Source organism: Anarhichas minor, unplaced genomic scaffold, assembly GCF_050575085.1.
Source record: "Anarhichas minor isolate MPS153535 unplaced genomic scaffold, ASM5057508v1 ptg000009l, whole genome shotgun sequence".
In the NCBI taxonomy this organism is placed as follows: Eukaryota; Metazoa; Chordata; class Actinopteri; order Perciformes; family Anarhichadidae; genus Anarhichas; species Anarhichas minor.
This window is the reverse complement of record NW_027466455.1, coordinates 4,982,983-5,005,652: the sequence shown is the minus strand read 5'-3', so window position 1 is coordinate 5,005,652 and position 22,670 is coordinate 4,982,983. Positions and strand designations below refer to the sequence as shown.

Genomic DNA, 22,670 nt, shown 5'->3' with positions numbered 1-22,670 from the left:
TTCTTTCATCACTCTATTTTTCAGCATAAAGGCCCAGTTTAATTTTAGATTGTCTTCTTTTTTCATTGTTTAAATGATGTATATCAACTGTAATTCAGTTTTTATGTTTAATTTTATCATGCTGTATCTTTTTAGGTCATATGTTTTCTGTGTTAGTTTAGCTTTGCCCATTCTGAAGCTAATCCCATTTAAAAATCCTATGAAACTATAAATAAAAAGTTTGACACATCTCTAAAAATAAGCACATCAGTCTCTGTAGTCTGGTTCTAAAAGTTGGAGAAAAGGAGTTTGTTATGTTGTTCTTAAGCCCTCCCTAAACTGGGCATGATGTTTATTAGATGAGAAAACTAAGCAGCCTCTCATTACTATATGACAAAATCTACTTATAAGACAGAGGTCTCTCTTTTCATTCGAGGTAAATAAAGGTCATTGAGAATTTACTGACATCCCACCAATATGAATAAAGCAATATGTGATGATGCAATAAATTACACCCCTCAAGTTTTAAGCATTATCTGAAACTATGACCTGTTTGATCAGTACCCAGTTCAGTATGGGTTACTTTACTTTTTATGCACTGAAATCATAGTTTTAAGTTGTGTGTGTGTGTGTGTGTGTGTGTGTGTGAGAGAGAGAGGCTGACCTCCAGAGTGACCTCTTGCTTGGCCATTGCTCTCTCCACTGTTTCATACATCTGTGTGTTCTGGATGCCGAGACCACAGAAGATGGCGAATGCCTCCAGGAACTGCTCATCGTTCCTGTTGAAGGCCTTCACAGTGCCTGGTGCTTCATCCATCTTGTTCACCAACTGACATACACCTACATAGACACACACAGATGTTCAGCACACTTTATGTTTTGTGTCCAAGTGGTTGAAGTAAGAACACTGTTGCTATGTGACCGATAAAAAAGTTTATTTTTCAAACTTTCTTTTTGTGAGATTTCTTTGTAATTTCAATCAGGAAGTAGACAACGACAAGAATAATTTCTTAAAATATTAGTATACCAAAAAATTAAACCAAAAAAACATGCATGATGCTGTGAATACCACAAGAGTGGTTAATTAAGATGGACACTTCTTGTAAACAGCACCCTAGTTTAAAGCGCTCAACATGTGTTCAGTAGATCATTGGTTTTGGCTCTCCATGCTAATGTGTTAGCATAGGCTAGGTTACCAACCAGTTCAAAGAGTCACCACTTTATCATTTTATCCTATTAGACATTTGGGTGATATTAACTTTTTAATTATTTTGTTATGGCAAAGGTCACCAAATTCTGATCAGTATATCTTGCATGAACAGGACGTTTGTACCAAGACAAACGGAAAAATAATAGCAAGGCTATCGCCTGGCATGAGAATGAGATACAATTGCCATTTTTGTTTACACCTGACACAAACCTGTGCCTTATAAGGACACAGAGCAGAACATTGCATCTCTAATGCTAATAATGTATTCATGAAGCAAAAAAAGAGCTAGCCTGAATGAATATCATTGTAATGCACTGAGCTGTTTTGATCTTGCTCATCATCAGGACTCTTACAGGTTGGAGGAGAGGCTGTGAGGACCTGTTCTGTTTGATCACTGAGGGACATCCACGGTCATTAGTCATCTTCATAGCCAACTAATGGAGCTGCTATCAGCTGATTATACTGATGATAATCACAGTGATGGGTGGAGTGGCAGGACCATTCATGGAGGTTAATGAAAGTGGCAGCGCGATGCCGGCTTAATGTGTTCTCCGTCCTATGACTTCAGATTTTTAAAGCTTCCAACCTTGAAAAGTAACTGGGAAACCACAGAGACAGTTTAAGTACCTAAGCAATCTGGGACAGTCCACAGTGCTCATCTCTCTCTGGGTCTGTGCAGCATCTTATCTTTTTAATCAGTGCATCTTGAAAACAAATATCAGTCCATGCTAGTTGTCTCCCAACAGATCTTACTGCAGCTAAGCTACTGGCATGAACAGATGAAAAAGAGTGGTTTAAGCCCAGGTTTAGTGCTTTAAAACGCGCTCCACCAGAGAAAGAGAGAGAGAAAGAGATCCCACCTATGACTTTGTCCTTCTTGCCATTCCTGATGGGAGTGCAGAGCAAGCTCTTTATCTGGTTGCTGGTGTGATGTGGGTTTTCCCGCTGTCAGAATACAAGAGGGATAATTACTCACTTAGGAAAAACAACAAAAAAAAAAAGAAAAGAAGAGAAAAGATATACTGACTGTCCAAGGGAAGCGTTGGTCCTTGGTGATGTCTGCAATGTTGAGAGGATGCATGGTGTTTTTGACATACTGGGCGTACATGTAGTTAATCTGACTGACATCACAGTCCCTGAGGAGACACACAACAACACAAACAACCCCATAACTAACCGCGCATAATGACATGAAACACCAAGCTCGCCTGCACCTCTAATTTTAAAAGAGATCTACCTTGTGTGAAGTTTTACACTTAACCTTAATTCGCTTTGGTAGCATCTGCCATATGAATGTTATGTATCTAGACATGTCATTCAAATCCAACAACTTTATTTTTAAAATTCTGAAGAAAATGCAAACCTTTCCAATATTACTCTCCGTTTAGCTCTTTAGCTGCTAAATGCTCCAGCTTGTCTCTAACTGTGTCTGTTCTGTGTAACCAAGTGGCTTTTTCAAAATGACGCATTGTAATTTGACACTTTAAGTAACTTTCTTGGAGACACAGCTTTGCCCCGCTGCTCCTTGTATTCAATCTACCAAGCATAATTACCCTGAACCCGAACCTGCTTCCTTAAGCTTCAGGCTAACAGCAATGAATAATAAAACATCTCCTGGTTAATGACAGAACTGCAGCTGGGAAGCTGCACCTGAGTCCTCAATCCTCCCAACCTCCAACCCCACCCACCCCCGTCAGTCACGCCTGTCAGCGCTTAATAAGCTTGTTTCTTTTCTTTAGTGTCTCCAAGTTCAACCACAGAGTTGGTTATAATACTGCATGATAAATGATGGCAAATGGATACATAAACATAACATGAGGTTAGAGCAAAAGCCAGCGGAATTTGGCTGTAGTGCTGCGGCCACACGGTATGTGTGTGGTTGAAAACATGTGTGTTAGTGCAGTGGTTCTCAACTGGTCTGGCTGCGGGACCCACCATCACACCTTAATGACAAGCTGCGACCCAAATCGAGGAAAATGTTCAAGTTCTCAAATGTATTTAATGTAAAGATGGTGCAGTTTGAACCTGAGCTGAAAATGTCCTCTGCAGTCGTAGTATAGGGAGCTCTCTTGTGCAGAGAACTTGTTCCTGTCAGTCCCCGTCCCACACATGTTTCACGTAAACCAGTAAAACTGCTTTGTTTGTTAAGTCTGTAGATTGTAAAATGACCACTTGCCTAAATTCGAGCTGTGGTCTGTTGTTTGAAAGACCACAGTCTTTCATCCGACATGTCTTCAATTCCTCTACTTATAGTGTCATTTGACAGAGGTATAGTTTTCAGTTTATCCTCTGCAGATATTAGCATTACAAGGCATTAACGCTAAATATTGTTAAGGAGTGTGAATAGACGGCCCTCCGCTGCATAAAAGTCCACTTCAAAATAAATGTTTTTTTTTTTTTTCAGGCAAAGGCCTGAAAACCCACTGAAAACGGGTCCGCGACCCACTTTTGGGTCGCAACCCACCAGTTGAGAATCACTGTGTTAGTGGATGACAGAAAGAAGGACAAATAGAGAAGGCGTGTGTGTTGGAGAGAAGAAAAGGAAGAAACACAAAAGCAGTGGTGGAATGTAAAGTACTGTACTTCGGTACAATTTGGCCTTTAATATTAAAATTGTATGATAAACCTCCGCTTCACTACATTTCAGAGGGGAATGTTGTACTTGGAGTGGAGAATTTCTCAACTTTGGTATTTCCCCTTTTACTTAAGTAAAATATACTTCAGTCACTGCAGATAAGAATATCAGTGTGTGTGCGTGTGTGTGTTTCTTAGTTTTCAACATCCTATTCATGAACAGAGTTTTTATTTTGAATGACTTTAAGACTTGGGGCTAAATATAACGTGTTCTGTCCAGACTGGCCTCAACTCTCTCTCTCACACACACACACTTCAGACAGACATGCAGCACAGCCCATGCATCTGTGCTTGAATTTAATTGCCCAAACAGACTAAAATCCACATTTCCTTTCCCTCTCTCTGTGATTGACTTAAATGAGGCCACAGAATAGCTACCAGCATCACTAAAAACCATGACAGCGCCACGTTGGCTTTCAATTCAGGGCCAAATCCAGATCCAGAAAAAGGCAAGAAATTGCCCTACTTTGTAATATTGAAATGCTCGGACTGTTGTGGTTCAGCTCGACTGAACTTCCTGCTTCGACGAAACTGACGCCGTATCATTGTAAAGCCGCAGCCCCAGGTTAATGTCACTATAAAAAGCCTCCTGTGGTTCCAGCCGGTCAAAGCTAACATCCTGCACGGCCCCTCCCCTCCCGCGTTGGCCCAGTTGGAGCCACAATTTTGCTAAATCTTAGTCCTCCCAGAGGAAGAACAAATACACGGCCATATTCAAAGGCCGTTATTAGATCTAAACAGGAGGGAGACACCTATGAGAGCAGGCTGTAAATAAACAAGATGTTATGGAGGACGAGACAAGATAAGACATCTGGTTTGTGTCATCCCTGACAGGGTTGGATTTTCACAACTGCCATTTTCGTTTTCTTTTGCTTGGTCACCTACATACTGAGCTCTATGTGCACACAGATATAATGCTTTACTTTGCATAATATCCAGTGACTGGAAAACTGTCTTCAATCTCCGTTCAAACAGGAAGCTCACAAGATGTGACAGGTCTATCTGTTTTACCAAAAACAAGATGGGATCAGGTTGTATTGACTTGATGTCTCTTTGCTGCATCTCTGCCTGGAGCAGGTAGAAGTGTGAAAATAGAGTCAATAAAACCTGATTGTTTGGCCTGCTGTCAGGACAATGTATCACACACACATATATCAGTAATAACTGTGAGCCTCCTGTCTTTGAAAAATACATGTTCTGGTCTTTAATGGCCTTATGCACAGTACTGGACTTAAACTGTGTCTGGTATTATTTCAGATTGTGTTTTTGTCAACAAATCCCTTAAAAAGATCTGTGGCACGCAGCCCCAGGCCCATTGGTTCCTACATCATTTCATTTTTGAATAGGGCTCAGTAATAAAAACAGCTGGGCGACGTAGTTTTTATCAAATGTTACTCAAACTGCATTTGTTGGGGACTATTATTTATTAACAATTCAACATCTCATGGTCTTCATCAGCCCATGGAGTTTGATTAGCTGCTCAACTGTCATCCGTTATGTCATAACGTGACTGAACCATCAACAACTGAACCATCTTGGTGACAACTGAGCAAACTCCATCCGTGGATGAAGAACATAAGGTGAGATTGAAAGCTTTGGAAAATATGCTAGTAAGTGGACCTTGAGTCAGGATTTTTTCTTTGTCAAACCAAAGATTTATTATTTAAAACCCCCCAAAAAAGGTTTTGGTTTTCCCTCATAAGAATCCTCACTTGCTCATTTAAGAATCCTCATAATACAATCACAGGTGATGGATACTCACAGCCCGACACAGGAAGGCTTGATTAAGCCACAGCAAACTGAGATTTGACATTTGTGAATTTGTTTATTTCTGCCAAATAATATTTTGAGAAATGTATAGTTTCAGTCTTCCAGATATCTTATTCTTATCAGTATGGAGAAGCTTTTGATTAATTATGAGAAAACTACATCAGGTGTAGCTGGAACAAAAGCATACTTAAGTGAAATCGGATCTGGTTTCATTACTATTAAATTATGTTGATTCTTGCACACCTGGTATATCAATCATAATTCCAGTATAATTATGTAATCCATCAAACTGCAGCGTATTATATTTCAGGTACTGATGAACCCTAAAAGACCAATATCGGCTCCATATATTGGTGAGTTACAGTTTACAGCAAACAACTGTACACACATGCACACACACACAGTCCAATTGTATTGCTTGGACTGAGATTAAGATTGCATTTTAGATGCTGCGTAGCAACTGGGGAGGCCAGGCCGCCCTGGAGACAAGAGGGGAGGGGGGGGGGGGGGGATTACAGCTTATTCACTCCTCCTGGAGCTCATGTTGATGTTAGGAAGCTCTGCTGCTATAGCCTCCTTCAATCATTTTCTTCTCATACCGACCCTCTACTGTAAATTGTTAAATCATTTGGTTCTCTGATTGGCCGATCTTTATTTTCTCTTTGTGTCCTTCCTTGTTTCTCTATGATTACTGGGCTGTTCATGAGACATTAACATTTCTAAAAGAGAAACAGGAAAAAGAACAGGTCCCCATCTCAAAATCAAAATCAAACCAGGGACATTGATGTGGACTGTGCTATAACAATTTGACTGTTGACATGTGGCTCCTTGTGCCCCCTTCCTGGGGCTCAGGAGGAAGAGTGTGTAATCCACTAATAGGACGACTGGCAGTTCGATCCACAGCTATGTAGTGTTAAGCACTTTTAGTGGTCAGAAGACTAAGGTGCTTTATAAATGCAGATCAATTTATCATTTTTTCTCGTATGACTCATCACAATGACTTTAATGTGACAATGTATCATTGATTCTTCACATAGCAGCGTCACATACAGTGTCAGCTGTATTGTAAGGTTTTTGCAGAAAAGAAAGGGCTGGAACCAAATGCAGGGAGACTCGGGAAACGGAGGGTTGGATAATTGTGGGTTTAATTGTAACAAAAAAGTATTCAACACAAAAACGTGTGAATCACAAGTCCATGAAAATAAAACATCCAAAGAAACAGGGAACACGGCAACGTGGAGCAGACACTAAACGTACCGAGAGGAAATGGCAGGCAGACGAAAGACGGACCAGGTTACACCAAAGACGAACGAACACTGAGCCAAGAGACACACAGGGTTTAAATACACAGGGAAGGTGCAGGTGATTAGACACAGCAGGTTTCAGTTAAGGGTGGGGCAGACGATCACGAGAGGAACAGACAGGGGCAGAAAGTGAAGTGAAGCAGACTGAGGAGGTGCAGGTGATTGAACGCAGCAGTGTCTAATTAGGGGAAGGGCAGACCCTCACAGGGGTAAGACAGATAAAGGCAGGAAATAAAGTGCAAGACACAGAACATCTCAATAAAACAGAATAAATAACTAATTCAAAACATAAATCGTGACAGAACCCCCCCTCTCAAGGGACGGATTCTAGACATCCCAACAGATACAAAAGTCCAATAGGGTGGGTGGAGGGGTCTGGAGGAGGGGTGTCTGGAAGGGCTCCGGGGGACGGGCAGAGGGACGGCCGGATGGGCAGAAGGACTCCGGGGGACGGCCGGACGGGCAGAAGGGCTCCGGGGGACGGCCAGACGGGCAGAAGGACTCCGGGGGACGGCCGGACGGGCAGAAGGACTCCGGGGGACGGCCAGACGGGCAGAAGGACTCCGGGGGACGGCCGGACGGCACGAGTTTCTCAGGACACGTGATCTCAGACTGGGGCTCAGATGAGCCAGACTGGAGGGGCTGGGGCTCAGACTGGAGGTGCTGGGGCTCAGACGAACAGGGCTGGGGCTCAGACGAACAGGGCTGGGGGGACTGAGGCTCGGACTGGGGCTCAGGGAAACAGGGCTGGGGGGACTGAGGCTCGGACTGGGGCTCAGGGAAACAGGACTGGGGGGACTGAGGCTCGGACTGGGGCTCAGGGAAACAGGACTGGGGGGACTGAGGCTCGGACTGGGGCTCAGGGAAACAGGGCTGGGGGGACTGAGGCTCGGACTGGGGCTCAGGGAAACAGGACTGGGGGGACTGAGGCTCAGACTGGGGCTCAGGGAAACAGGACTGGGGAGACTGAGGCTCGGACTGGGGCTACTCCACATATGCAACTCATTTAGCTGTCACATGCAATAAGAGTGCTTGTTGACCTCAAAACCACTGTGTCTGTGTGCGTGACTGACGACTTATATCCTCTTGGAAAGGTCTCGTCCGCCTCAAAGACAGTCAAAGGGGACCACTTCATCATGATAAAGAGGGTGTGATTGAGGAGCCGTCAAATGAACCCTGAAGATAGTGTAATGAGCCAGAAGAGCCTGGCTAAGAAAAGGAGCTAAGAGCTGAAAGCTGGCGATCAAATGTCTGGTTATTTGGCAGGTGAAGAAAGTCGATGATCTGATGAAGATCCCATGGGACTGCAAATCAGCTCTACAAACTTATGAGAGTTGGACTGAGCAGCTCCGTCTTGTCTTTAGTCTTGAAATACAAGATTGGGCACGATGAGACTTTTACGACCTTTTTTCTGATTCTCCCTCTGTGAATATGCTGTATGATGATAATGACTCCTCATGCAAGTGCCTGCTACACAAACCTCATCTAAGGGCCTCTCTGGGGTGGTTTGCAAATTCAAGGAAATATTAATAACTGGTAGAAACAGATGGGGTAGGCCTCAAGGTCAATGTGCATTGATTATTTAATTAAATAACGGGTTTCAGTTGAAGACCTTACCTTTTGGGGGCATGGAGGACTTCACGTAGCTCCTTGTATTCCATATAAAAGACACTGGAGAAGGAGTTCTGCAAAAAGATTAAAAACAAGTTAGTGACTAAGGTTTTACAGTCTGAGCACTGTTGCTATGACTTGCTTGGGGGCAAAATGTACTTGGCATAATACCGTTAGAATCAGGTGGCAACAGATGAATAAATACAGGGTCTTAATTGGTCTTGATTCTAACCTCATAAAAAGGTCTTACGTGCTTTGATGCAGGTCTACCCTGCGTCTTTTCTTTCCAAATCAACATATCATTCCCTCCAATTAAGTCATTACCGCTAATCCTAACATCCAAATACTGTAAGTTAAGCAGTGGTATCACACACACTGCCTAAATAACTTCTCCAAGGATGTTATTACCCATCAAGCCTTGTCAGAGGGATTCTATTTCGACATTCCAGTGCTCGTTTCGCATTTCCCAACCTTATAAGGACTTGTTTTCTCTCAACCTGCACTCCCAAACCCTCGCAATGGATCCTTTTTTTCGTTTTTAAGATGTGGGGACAGGATGTTAAAGATGGACAAGGCTTCTTGGTTTTGGAAAAATCTCCCCTCTACCCTTGCATGCACTTACACACACTTTCACTCTATCGCATTAGTTCATCCTGATCTATCTAGGTGAGGGTAATAAAGCTGTTTTAAACAGAAAAGAGACCTGGCAATGTTATGACATTCATTGGTGTCTCTGTCAAGCAATAAAGTTTATAACAGGATAACACAGGATAATGGAATTTTCTTTCCTGCATGTAGGAATATTGAAATAAATCTCGCTGGTCTTCTTTGGAAGCATCAGTCAAGGTTTTACATGTCAAGGAAGGTCAAAGAATGTTTTTTCTGGTCATGTACGTGAGGGTTTTCACATGCAGTTATCAGCATCTGTGGCAGATACATCAATCTCATGCAGTCTGTTCACGTTATATCATGGAGCTCCAGTCATTTTCTCAATCCATAACACAATGATTTATGTGTAGTGGAGCCAAGCATTGAAGAAAGAAAACATGAGGAAAGAAGTCTGACACCGTCCTAACCAGATGCTTTCATAGCAAATAACCTGTTGCAGTTGTACTTGCAAGTATGGTTCTTAATAAGCAAAGGCGGAAGTAGACAATTCTTTTGCAAAATCATTTCATGGAGAAGTTCAGGTCATCAAAGCTTATAACTTTGACACAAGAAACCATTTTGCAACCTGTGTCTAACTAACAGTCATTGGTTTCTTGTAACCATGACTGCAATCTTTCTCTAACCATAACCAAGCAACATATCTGTCACAAATTCCACATCATCTTAGATTGTTTCTCTAACTCTCCTGTCGTTTCAGGTCCTGCCACCGACACCCTATCATCACTCATTCCCCTCACCTGGTCTTCCACGCCCATCTCACCTGCAGCCCATTCCCTCATTAGTCCCTCACTATTTAGGTCCGCTCACGTGCACTTGATCCCTGCCAGATTGTCTTGTGTGTTACTGCCAAGCTCTCCAGCGTTATCCTTGTTACTATTCCTGATCTGCCTGTGCCGACCCTGCCTGCCTGTTTTTTCGACCTTGGATTCTCTGCCTTCCCCTTGTTGGATTTGTTTGCCTTTTTGACGGACCTCCTGATTTTGACCCTGCCTGTACTCAAGTAAACTATACTTGTACCCTGTCTCTGTGTCGTGCTTTTTGGTTCACGTACTTGTAATCCTTACAGTATCCTCATCAGTGGCGGGCCGTGCATTTTTGATGCCTGGGCCTTCTGTGCTGTCCTACTGTGGTGTCATTATGACGCCACGGTTATTTGTTTCTAGGGGTGTAATAATACACATATTCGTATTAAACCGTTCGGTACGAGGCTTACGAACCGAACAAGACGTTTGAATAATACTAGTGCTTTTGGAAAATGCAGAAGCTTAAATTGTGGACTGCGCTCACGTAACAGACAACGGGCTGTGTGACCTTTTGAACCCGGAATAATAACAAAAAACAGCTGAGGTCCGCACGTGTGTTCAGGGAGGCTAGCGGGGAAACAATAGCAGTTAGCTGTTCCCTACTGATTCAAAGAGAATCAAATATCCGAAATAACCCTGCGATGACGGGATGCTTCGTCATTAACGGAGAAGTCAGAAACAATGTAATGTAAATATTGTCATATATTTATACGACAACATAAAATGTCAAGCATGACAAAATCAATCCAGCAACACTGCAGCGCTAGCGCACGAGCCATTCATATTATTCATAAAAACGACACGATAGACAAATGAACACAGTAGTAACGCTACTGCAGATGTAAAAAAACAAAAGCAGTTCAGTTACCAAAGCTGCCTTCACTTAAAGACAAAGTCCATCCTCCTTTCTTTGTTAACAAAGTCAGTAACTCCCAAATCCGTTTCTCCTCCTTCAGACATTGTGTTAAAAAAACAAAGCTAGGTAAAAAAAAAAAGAATCTACACCAAGCAAAACGCTAAAAATGTCATAACTTCTCTTACATACATTTCAAACTGAACTCTTACTAAACACTAAGATCTGCTAGCTAGCTTTCTGTTTGACAAAAGTCACGCTGGCCCACTGACCAATCACGGCGCACGTTAATGCAGACGTACTTAGGAGGCTACCTGGGTACCACTGGCACGTCAAAGAATACGCCCAACATGCCAAACTAAAGATCTGATTGGTTGAAGACTATGACAATCAACAATATCGTCCCCATTTACTTTAATCTGCAAAGGCTCTCTAGCGGGCATCGGGCCTCTCTCCTTACATAGAGACATAGGGGCTGAATCTGATTGGATAAAAGCTCTCCTTAAAACAAGCTGTGATGGAAGCAGAGCAACAGAGGAAGACAGGAGCTGTGCAATGAGAAAATAAGCTAATGGGGAAAAATAATAATAATACATGTAGTGTATTTGTGAAAAATTATTAAATTACAAAATAGCTATAACTTTGTGATTCTGTTTAGGCCAGCAGAGAAGGCTTAGCTGGCCCTGACGGCCCACCACTGATCCTCATACAACGGTTCGTATTATATTCTACAAAAATGTGCTCCTCATTTTTCATGTTTTCCTACAAAAACGTACAACACGTGTAAATTTCTGCTCGCTACATGCATAGGTTCTTGTAAAAATTTGCTTTCATCTTCACAGGCAACAAAACTACTTGGTTAGGTTTAGGAACAGATCATTTGTTTGTGTTAAAATAACTAAGGAGGTGCCAGACAAAACTATTAACTTTAACTTGGAGAACAAACTGTTTGTTGGACCCATCCACCTCCCCTCAAGCCCGCGCGGTGTCTGATTTAGAGGTCTTTATAAGTCCTCGTTCAAGATTACGTGGATACAAAACATTTTGAGATACCTACAACTTGGGGTGCATTCTTTTTCGTAGATATTGCTACGAATGCTGGATGAGACGAGCCTGAACCAAGTAGTGTCAGCCATGGTAAAAGTGTGGCTCAAGGGATACCAATGTTGGTCTACTACTATCTGAAATATCTGAAGAACTACTGGATGGATTGCCATGCAATTTGGTACAGCCATTCATGTTGCCCAAAGGATGCGTCATAATAACTCTACCATCACCAAAAAGTAAAAACTTCATTTTTGTTTAATACTTTGGTTTATGACCAAATACTTGCAAACTAAAGCCATTTCCATTAGCCTCAACACTAGTTGTGGGTAGAAGCAAATGTTAGCTTTCTAACTAAAGAGACCAACATGTTTTCACTTTTGGCCGTCATCTGGGCTGTTGATGGGGGGTTGTTCTTCTCTGGTGAGTGTCTCGCAGAATTGCATAGTAGAAGCAGAGTATTTCTTCCACAACTTCACCTACTTTCAAGGTGTGTGGTCCAATGTGCCTGATAAAAGGCCACAGGCCGAAACATGTTGGTCTCACAATATAGTTGAAGTAAAAGTTGTTCTTTATACTTCAAGTTTGGAATTTTACCTTCTTAAAAACAAATCTGAATTACCATGCTAACATTTTCACGGTTAGCATGTCGATTTTAGCATTTCGCTAAAAGCACCTCCATGTCTAACTTCAGCCTCACAAAGTGCTAGAGGTTTCAGATCAGAAAACCAAATATGAATCATGAGTGGAAGAAAACAGTAGGTTTGCTGTTCAACAACTGTAGATTGATTCAACGTGTACACCTTATATGTTCAGGACACCTGTAGTCAAGGAGGAAGAACATAACGCTCCCAGTAGAGAGCCAGATGTCAATCCCAATCACACATCATCCACACACCAAAACACACATTCTGGCACGCTCAGACATGCATTATGGACAGATGCAAACATATACTAACAAAACACACAGCACATCACTGTTTCTAAACAGATGCCACACACTGCAGTAAAATACAGTGAGCCAACGCAGGCCAACATCTTGAAAACTCCTGTGTTATTGTTGGTACGTTTGAGTGTTAAAGACCAGCACTGTCATTTATTAGACTTCCTACAGGAAAGCTCCTTTCCTAGGGTAAAGGTTACGTTAAAATCCAAAGACCTGTGGGTCCACTTGAGAAACTGCAGACATTTAACGCTGACACCTGTATATAGAAAGCCGTCTGGCAGATAAGGCTTGTAAAAGTCCTTAATCTCAGAGTAAATGTTTAGTAAGGAAAGAGACAAGAGAGAGAAGCGGGGAGGGATATAAAAGAAAGGGAGACAGCTGGTCTGGCAATGCTGAGGTCATGAGAGGGACACACACACATGCACACTGTATAATAAAGCCTATGGAGCTCAGTACATACATGAAATAAAGCATCTTGATTCTTAACCCAGGTAACTTTGTTATATTTGTCGAGGTTTAGAAGTATCTATCAATGAGACTTCTGCCTAAACCTCAACTCAATGGAAGTAAACAGAATTTAGTTTGTGGTGCTCACATCATCAGCAACATTCTGTTTCTCTGGATCATCAACACCGTAGGGCCAGATTAGCCTGCTACGGAGCATAATTATAATAAGATATGTATTCATAGAGAGCATTTCATAGCACTCAAAGCCACTTTACACCTGTTAAAACTATCAAATAAAAAAACACACTAAAAATATTCAACACAATAATTAATCACACATTAAATGCAGTTCTTAAAGATGAGTTTTGAACTAAGATTTTAACATGGACCGGTAGGTACATTTCAGATGTATTTGGGGAGTAAGCTCCTGGTTATGGAAGGCTTTTTTACAGAAGAAGGCTTAGAATTGGATCTGTTGTGGGACAGGGAGCCAGTGGAGGTTCTGGAGGACAGAGGTGATGTGATCACGGGAGTGGGAATGGGTGAGCAGAGCAACAGAGTTCTGGATGTACTTTGTGTAGTTTATTTAGCACTTTAGATTATGTGCCATAAGGAATGCTGTTGCAGTAGTCAATTCTGTCTGTTATGAAGACATGGATCAAAGAGACGAGCTATGTTGCTATGTTGTTTCGTCCAAAGTGCCTGAAAGCAACCAGGTTTTCTACGTTGCATTTCTCAGAATTTCAGTTTTTTGCTGTGTGCCAGTTTGTTATGCAATGTTCAAACAAGAGCCTTCCACAGCACGTCTAACCTGGTTATACGTAATACTGTAAAACCCAGAGAAAGTTAAACAACAATTATTTGTAACCTAATATAAACCACTTCAATGGCATTGCATTCCCCATCCAGTTCACCCGGACCTCAACACAAATATTGAATGGTAAATTGGCAATGTAGTTGATAATTTGCGAAACCAATATTTAGAATAACTTGACATTCAGTACAGTTAGCCATCAGCCCAGTGGAATGCATTATAAAACTGATATCTTGTTGTTGGAATTGGTGGTGGGGTTGAAAATGACTTAAATGTTTATTGGAAAATATTAATAATGCCAGAGAAATAAGACATCCTGCATGGCTGGATATTTACTGATTAAAAGATTGATAAAGGAAAAACTTAAACAAAAATATTTCATTACCAATGAAATTAAAATAAAAACCCATTCACTGCTAAATGGGCAATAATGTGCATTGAAGTTGACATTTTGTAGCATCAGTACGTACAATAACATGATATTCAATAAAGGTATTTGCAGTAACTTGACCATGAGGACATCAGACCATGATTGATGGTAATAAATGTGTTAAAACAATTGTTAAGAATGACTGGAAGTTGTATTGAAGGATGTGCGTGTGTTTGTGTGTGTGTGTGTGTGTGTGTGTGTGCAGGACACATTTCTTAGGCAGATGTAGACATACACGTCAGGCCTAAAATAAGCAGTACTGTCAGAGAAACAAAGGTTCCAATATGACTTCATAATGGTACGGACCTGATTTTTCCAAGAATAGGAAATCCCTCCCGAAAGCATTTGACAAATGTCAGCAAACTGAATTCAAACAATGAGAGGTTCATTGATGAATTATTTGTGATGTGGTTAAAAGTTCCCCTTGAACTAGAGTTATATGCTATATGTTCAAAGAGTACATGTGTGTTCCTCCAAACAACTAAAAGTGACAGAAAAAATTACTCAAGGCCCACTCACTTGCTTTTTTCCAGAGCTTTCAATGCCATCTCAAAGTCTTCATCAGTGATGAGGAATCTAAACCAACCCCAATCAAAACTGAACCAATTTAGAATTAGTTCAGTATTCATCATTTGCAGATGAAGGCCAAATGCGTTCAAAGCACCAGAAAAAGCTTGTAGGTGGACCTAAGTACACCTTATTTTGATATTTTTGAGATTCATACTGTTATTGTTTTCAGATCCAGCATTTCAATAATACAATTAATTAATTTAATAGCAATAAAGCAAGGATCTATATGTATGTGTATGTAGCAGGCCGCAACTTCTGGGTCTGACAAGCCAACGTAAAAGTGTCTGAAACTTGCAATTTTTCAACGAGGAGCGACTCCTCTGGTTGCAAAATAGAAGTCTGGTTGTATAGAAGTCTATGAGAAAATGACTCTACTTCTCTCTTGATTTATTCCCTCAGTAAACATTGTAAACATGAGTTTATGGTCTCAATCTCTAGTTTCAAGTCTTCTTCAATACAGCATGATGTTCATTTAGTAAATTATGGTCCATTTAGAGTCAAACAGACCATAAAGCAGGGGATGCTTTAGGGGCGGGGCTACCTTGTGATTGACAGCCGCTACTTTCTCATTGCGGCCTGGGTTTTGTCCTTGTTTTTGTCGTGCAACTCTTTCCCAGTGAGTTTTCACTTCATAAAAGTACATTTTAACATTTTGGTGAGCTAATGTCTTCTTCAGCATTCGGTTGTACTTAGCTCCACCCTTTCAAGTCACTTCCGATTCCAAAAAAACGAGATGGTGACGGTAAAGATGCTGAACTTGAGACTTCAAAACCGTAATCCACAAACCAATGGGTGACATCCAGTATTTACATATTGCCTAAAAATTAGCTCAACTTTAAATTACTGCAATGTGCTACACTTACTCAAGTATTTTAAGACTTATAAGATTGTAAATGCACTGCCTATACCCTTCCAGAAAGTGGAGAAAGTGAAAATCTGCTGCCCCACCAAAAGCGTCATCTGATGTTTTGCTCATGTGGCCTGTCTGGGTTTGAAAAACAGAGAGCTTTGAAAAGCAGAAGGAGAATGTTGACCAGAACCAACATAGGTCAGAAGCAGCTAGAGTGCTCCCTGAGAGACACTGCTAATTTAGAAACGCCTATTGACAAAAGCAAGTACATTTGCTGCGGTATTTCAATGTGTCCTGTCTAGATGTGTGTGCATATTACTGGTACTTTTTTTTTTAGAGACTTCTTAATGTTTGGAATGTTTGAATCCAAGTACAGGTTCAATATAAGTAGACTGGAGTTGCTGAACGGCAGTTGATTTTTGGAAGCCTTAACCAAGATTTGGAATACTGCAACCAAGCTCATCTATCAATCTCCCTGTGTATGACAGTTAATTGTTGGAATGCTGTTAAGCACTCCTCTTTTTATTGTGTGTGTGCTGACCATGGAGTCGTCATCAGCGATGAAGACGGTACAAGCCTGGGCCTGCATGAAGGACAGGATGGTTCCTGCGATTTTCCTCAGTAAGACCTCCAGACACTGCTGCTCCTCAAAGATCAGACTGGCCAGGTCCAATAGCACCTACACACACACACACACACACACACACACACACACACACACACACACACACACACACACACACACACACACACACACACACACACACACACACACACACACACACACACACACACACACACACACACACAAGAATGCATCATGTTACAAAGTGTGTCTCTGCGGCGTACACACACCTTCAGACACATTCACACTGACCCACCTGATTGCGTCTGTTTTCGAGTTGCGATGTCTCGTAGAGCTGAGCGTTGTGCAGGACGATGCCTGAGAAGGCTAAATAGGCTGAGAAGTCCTGAGGAGAAAGGAAATGCCAGATGATACGAGGAAGGACCCACGCAGGTGGGACAGTTCTATATTCAATGTATCTAGGAGACACATTTTGTCACGGGTCAGGACAGCTACGGTTATGCTTCTGTTATCAGTCTGTCCAACCCCTCAGCACAAAGCAAAATCTCTTACCAACATCTTTCTAACGTTCTGAATTTAGACACATTAACTAGACATGGTTCTTGCAGGTGAACCGGTGGACTTTACTGACCTTTTCATCCTGTTCACTGAAGGCACTGTCCTCCCCACATTTTTTATTGATAGCCTGAGCCACTCCAACTACCTGGACAGAGAAAACACAACAGGAAAAGATGATGAAAATGAAGAATGACTTCTTGCACATAGATCTAGTGAAAAAAGGACTTGGAGCATAACTTGTATTGACTTGTATTTTGAATTACATTGGAAAATGAAGTTGTACAGCAGGGACAAACACAGAAGTGGTTATCAATGATTTGTAAATATAATGTCTTGATTTGTATTATATACACAATGTGAATGTAAATATTAAAAACAACACATTGTTTTTTAACTGATGCACAAGATTGTTGATAAGATTTCTAATGAACAATCTCAAGGCAACCAGAAATCCTGTCAACAGGGCTCCCATAGCTAAAGCTTTGTATTGGAAAAGGACGCAATTGATTAGTTAAAACTGAATTAAAGTCAGTGGTGAGTTCATTCCACCACTGTGGGGCCAGGACAGACTTGGAAGCTTGGAAGCTTTCGTTTCCAACCACCAGCAGTGGTTAAGGACAGCTACCTACTGATTGCTCATTGTCTGCCAGGAGTGCAAGCCACTCCCCTGGCACTTAACAGGGCAATTGGCCACACTTGGCCACACAGGGCAATTGGCCACACTACTCCGTTTTTACCCCGTATTTGCTACGTTTACACTGAGCGGCCACACTACGCCGGAGTTTTGGAGCACCCTAAACGGAGGAATCTGAAAACTCCGCCGAGGTTGGAGGTATTTGAGAACTCCGGGGTTGCGTTTGCGTGTGGACGGTCGGATACGGATGTGCTTAGAAAAAATTACGCCCACACCCGTGTTCGCTACTGGATTGGTTCTTGGCAACCATGACGTCTCCGCCCCTGATTCGTCACACTCACTATCACGTGACCCGTACCCGGAAGAAAACAAACTGGGCTACCAGCGATTCATTTCAACATGGATAACTAATTGCAAGCGTTGCTGCTAGCACAACAGCTACATGATGTTGCTGCTAGCACAACAGCTAGCAGCAGCTAGCAGCTGTTGTGCTGTAAAAGTCTGCATTTCTGTGGAGGAAGCAGCTGTTATTGGAGTGATTAGCGAGCGGCGTGACCGTCATCAGCCCTATGGAGCAGCTCGTTGTTTTTAGATTCTAATGAGAAGACACGCTGCACTAACGTTTTACTTCTTCCGTTTGGTAGCCTTGAGAGACCTTAGTCTGTAAGTATGTCTTTATGAAGCATGAAAAGATGTACGTAGATATATTCTATTCGCGTGTTTAGTATAACATTTGTGTTGTATTAAATGCTAATCGCGGTTAGCATTTCTACATTGGCGGTAATGTTACAATTAGCTTAGAAGCTAGCTAGGCGGACATGTTACATGCTGGCTATATCATGGATTGTTGTTTTGTATTCATGTAATGTGTATAGGGACAGTTTGTAAAGCCATATTTCATATTGTGTTTCCACAGTTTTACAAATAAAGATTCACACTGAAGTCTTGAAACTCTTCTATGGATTCCATGGTCTTTATTTCACGGATCTACTGTTAGCGATCTGCTAAGCTTTCCTGCACGAAGCAAGAGCAGAATAGAGTGAGAGACGTGTGTTGACCACATTGATGGACCCATATTCTAGTAAACGTTTACGTGTAAGTGTTGATTTTAAAGTAAATTTGATGTGAGAGAGAGATAGACCCGCAGCGCTGTAATGCTAATCACGGTTAGCATTTCTCTATTGGCGGTAATGTTAAAATTAGCTTAGAAGCTAGCTAGGCGGACATGATGTTCAGAGCTACTAGTGAGAACAGACATCAACAACACGGAGGAAACGAATGAGAGACGTGTGTTGACCACATTGATGGACCCATAAACGTTTATGTGTAAGTGTTGATGTTAAAGTAAATTTGGAGAGAGAGCGAGAGACCCGCAGCTCTATAACTACGTCTGAAAAATAAAACTTCTAAAACTTTCCACAAACTGTGTCTGTTTGAGTTTATAGAGGGAGATTTTAGAGGAAGATCTTAAGCATCAAATACAACCTTTCATTATTAAAGACTACTTTATTACTCTGTCGTATTATTTTTTTTTTAACTAAGCAAGCAATCCACTTCCTGTTTACACCGTCACACGCATGCCCAGTGTACGTTAATGGTCACGTGCTGTCCGCCTTTGAAGGCTGCAGTGTGGACGCAGATCAACTCGAGAATGATGCTGAAACTCCCGTGTGGACGGAGATCGTTTCTATTTGACAAATCTGCATCCAAGGAGAAACGGAGTAATGTGGACAGGGCTTAATCACACTACCTTACACAAACACAAACTGCAAAAGCACTAACACTGAAGCAGCCTAGGTACAGCTAATAGCAACTTGTAAAAGCAAGAACAATATACCAAATCTTGATTGCAAATGCCATACAGCCATAATAGCTAGCTGCCCCCTCCCACAAACAGCAAGAACCAAATTCTGAAAATCAAAACATGTATTTAGTTAGACCAACTCAAGGTCTACTTATGAGCTTTTTTCAGAACGTTCACCTGCATCCTATGGTCTTCCTCAGTGGATGGAGTTTTCTCAGTTGTCATGGAGATTACGCAGTTGCCACTAGATGGAGTTCAATACTTTATGTATATGCATACTGCACATACATAATGACAATTGAGCCATCTCCATCACAACCAAGCAAAAGTCCATTTGCTGAAGATGACCATGAAATGATGTTGAAAGATCTGGAAGAAGCTAGTAAGTGGACATTGTCATATAGATTCCCATCATTTCTCTAAAGCTGGTTTTATACACATCAGCCTTCTTTGCCTGTTCATATCACACTGGGCTTGACAAACAAAAATACTGGTGTCCCTTTAGATAAACCACTATACTACTGGTTTACTATAACATCACACCTCCTGTAAGTTGGTAAACACAAGCTGTACAGCTCCAGTGTATAGTGACTTACCTCATCTCTGTGGTTCTTGATGGGAAGGCAAAGGATACTCTGGGTTTTGTAACCTGTGATCAGGTCCACCTCAGCATTAAACCTGGGGTCCTGGGGAGGCAAAGCACACGGAATTCAATATCATGTTTAAAGCATTCCAGAGGGTCGGACCTACACTTAGGTTTTAATAATCATATATGGTCTGGTCCATGCTTTTGGCCACTGATATTGTTGATGCATACCTACTTACCTACACTTAATAATTCTTATTAACCGTCTGCTGTCTATTGACTTGTCAAGCTTTGGATTTTTCCACATGAAGCAATCAAATAAGCGGGCACAGTCTAAACCAGTGGTTCTCAACTGGCTGCAGGACCCACTATCACCCCTTAATGACAAGCCACGACCCAAATTATATATATATATATATATATATATATATTCAAGAAGTCTAAAATAAATTACGTAACACAATTCATATTAGAAAAGTTATTTTCACTGAATTGCCCTGCAGCTTCAAATTCAGTTCATTCAGGGTGAAGTGAAAAAGCCACAATATTATATTTTTCACATCTTCTAAAAAGAGAAATTAGTGTTGGAAGAATTCACTTATACGAGTCTGTCCAGTCAGAGTCTAATGACTCTGGTCTCTCTGGCCATTTTTCTCTTTTGGAAATCATCCTATGATTTGATTTTCACAACACACACTAGTCCTGCTCTGCTGTCTATATCCTTGTCTCTCCCCCGTGTGTCACGGTGTGTGTACATCTCACTCAAGTCAGGAAACTTGTGAGAATACCCATATTTGATTGGCTGAGCTTTATCACGTGATGTGATTCACAACGCATTGGTCGGTGTTTTTCTTGCACCGCTGAACAAGTGCCGTAAATGCTGGAATAACTCCGCTGCATAAAAAATGCCCTTCAAAATACATTTTTTTTAGATTAGAGGACTGTGCTCCTGTTGGCAACCCTCCCACCCACCGGCTGACCTTTAAACACAAACCATTAACCTCTAAACTCAAAGGAACTGTGTGTGTGGGTATAAACCATGCATGGAGGATGATCACCGATTGTTTTTTTTAACTCAAAAAAATGGCTCCTTATATTTGTATCACAACAGGACTTTTGTGCATATTACAGGTTTCTTAACTGTATTGTATGGTGCAGAGACCTTTAATTACCTAAATTGCTGACAGAGAGGCTTATATTAGAGACAGGCCTCTACTCCAAATGTCCTGTTTTATAAGTATATTTCAGTAAGAAATCTCCCTGTTTTCTGATGTGCTTTCGCTGTTGATGCTGTTTGCTCTTACACTACACTGAGTGGACTAAACCCTGCTCTGTATAGAATGATTACATATGTGACAAAAGGTGTCACAATTGACTGTGCTCTAAGCCCCACCCCCCTCAGTTACTGTTAATGTGCCTGTTCGTTCTTGCATAGCATATATGCAGTTTAAACGATAACAGTGGCAGATTAACTCAAAACCTTTGAAACAATGGCTCATTGATTTCAGAGATTCATTTTCCAGCCAGCGACAGTCATTTTGGTTGAAATGACAACTGTCATCTTACTACAGCCCCACGCACACCGCTTCAACATGCACAGATAGGCCAGCTAAGCTAAGGTACGATTGGAGGATTGCTGTTCGGGGGAGGGGTTTAGCAAACGATTAATTTGCATCTAAGACAGACCATCGCAATGTACAGTAGCTATCGCCCCAAGGCTATATAATTACCTTTATTGGACAAAAATACATTAAAAAAATGCCTTGATGGCCAATAAAGTAAATTTAACTTAATTCTGTAAGACTTATTTAAGTTTTTTTCCATGATCATTTTATAAATCTAAAATAAAATCAATATTTCCCACATTCCCACAATATTTTTTTGTTCCTTTTTAGTTGCCCTGTCAAATTAATTATGAAACTGAAGTTTTGTTTTTTACTTTTCTGTTACGGAATTATCCTATTCATACATCAAAAGCAAACAGTAGTCCCAATTTTAGACTTCCTTCAACTGATGAGGAAAATTCTGCATCCTTAAACATGCTCTGTAACAGAAAAGCACTAAAAATGCCACTGTCCTGGAAGACAGAACGTTGGTCTATTTATTCATTCTAATTCATTAGATCTATTTTATAAACTGTCCCTCCTCTACTTTATGTTTCTCCGGCATTCCCTTATTCTGCATAGTTCACTAATGATGTTTGAAAATCAAACTCAACACTTCCTACATGTTTACCTTTTGTCTTTTTATTCAATTCTACATAATGTCCATTTCCACATATTTCCACCAACACAACGACAGCATCCATCCATCCATCCATCCATCCATTTTCCTCCGCTTATCCGGGGTCGGGTCGCGGTGGCAACAGGCCAAGCAGGCTGACCCAGACCTCCCTCTCACCGGCAACATGTTCCAGCTCATTCTGGGGGATCCCGAGGCGTTCCCAGGCCAGCTGGGAGATGTAATCCCTCCAGCGTGTTCTGGGTCTTCCCCGGGGTCTCTTCCCAGTTGGACGTGCCTGGAAAACCTCCAGTGGGAGGCGTCCAGGAGGCATCCTAATTAGATGCC

The 22,670-nt window shown here is 41.5% G+C and overlaps 1 protein-coding gene across 2 annotated transcripts in view; it reads right to left on the bottom strand.

Annotated features, from left to right (window-relative positions):
* Window positions 1-22,670, bottom strand: part of pde5ab (phosphodiesterase 5A, cGMP-specific, b) — a 63,204-nt gene that overhangs the window by 28,802 nt on the left and 11,732 nt on the right. For both annotated transcript variants that reach the window (XM_076087190.1, XM_076087191.1), the window contains 8 exons: window positions 20,113-20,202; window positions 17,152-17,223; window positions 16,816-16,905; window positions 16,476-16,613; window positions 8,515-8,582; window positions 2,217-2,325; window positions 2,050-2,134; window positions 644-819 (listed from right to left, as the gene is read on the bottom strand). In XM_076087190.1, coding sequence (XP_075943305.1) covers window positions 644-819; window positions 2,050-2,134; window positions 2,217-2,325; window positions 8,515-8,582; window positions 16,476-16,613; window positions 16,816-16,905; window positions 17,152-17,223; window positions 20,113-20,202 — 828 coding nt within the window. The remainder of the gene's footprint in view (window positions 1-643; window positions 820-2,049; window positions 2,135-2,216; window positions 2,326-8,514; window positions 8,583-16,475; window positions 16,614-16,815; window positions 16,906-17,151; window positions 17,224-20,112; window positions 20,203-22,670) is intronic.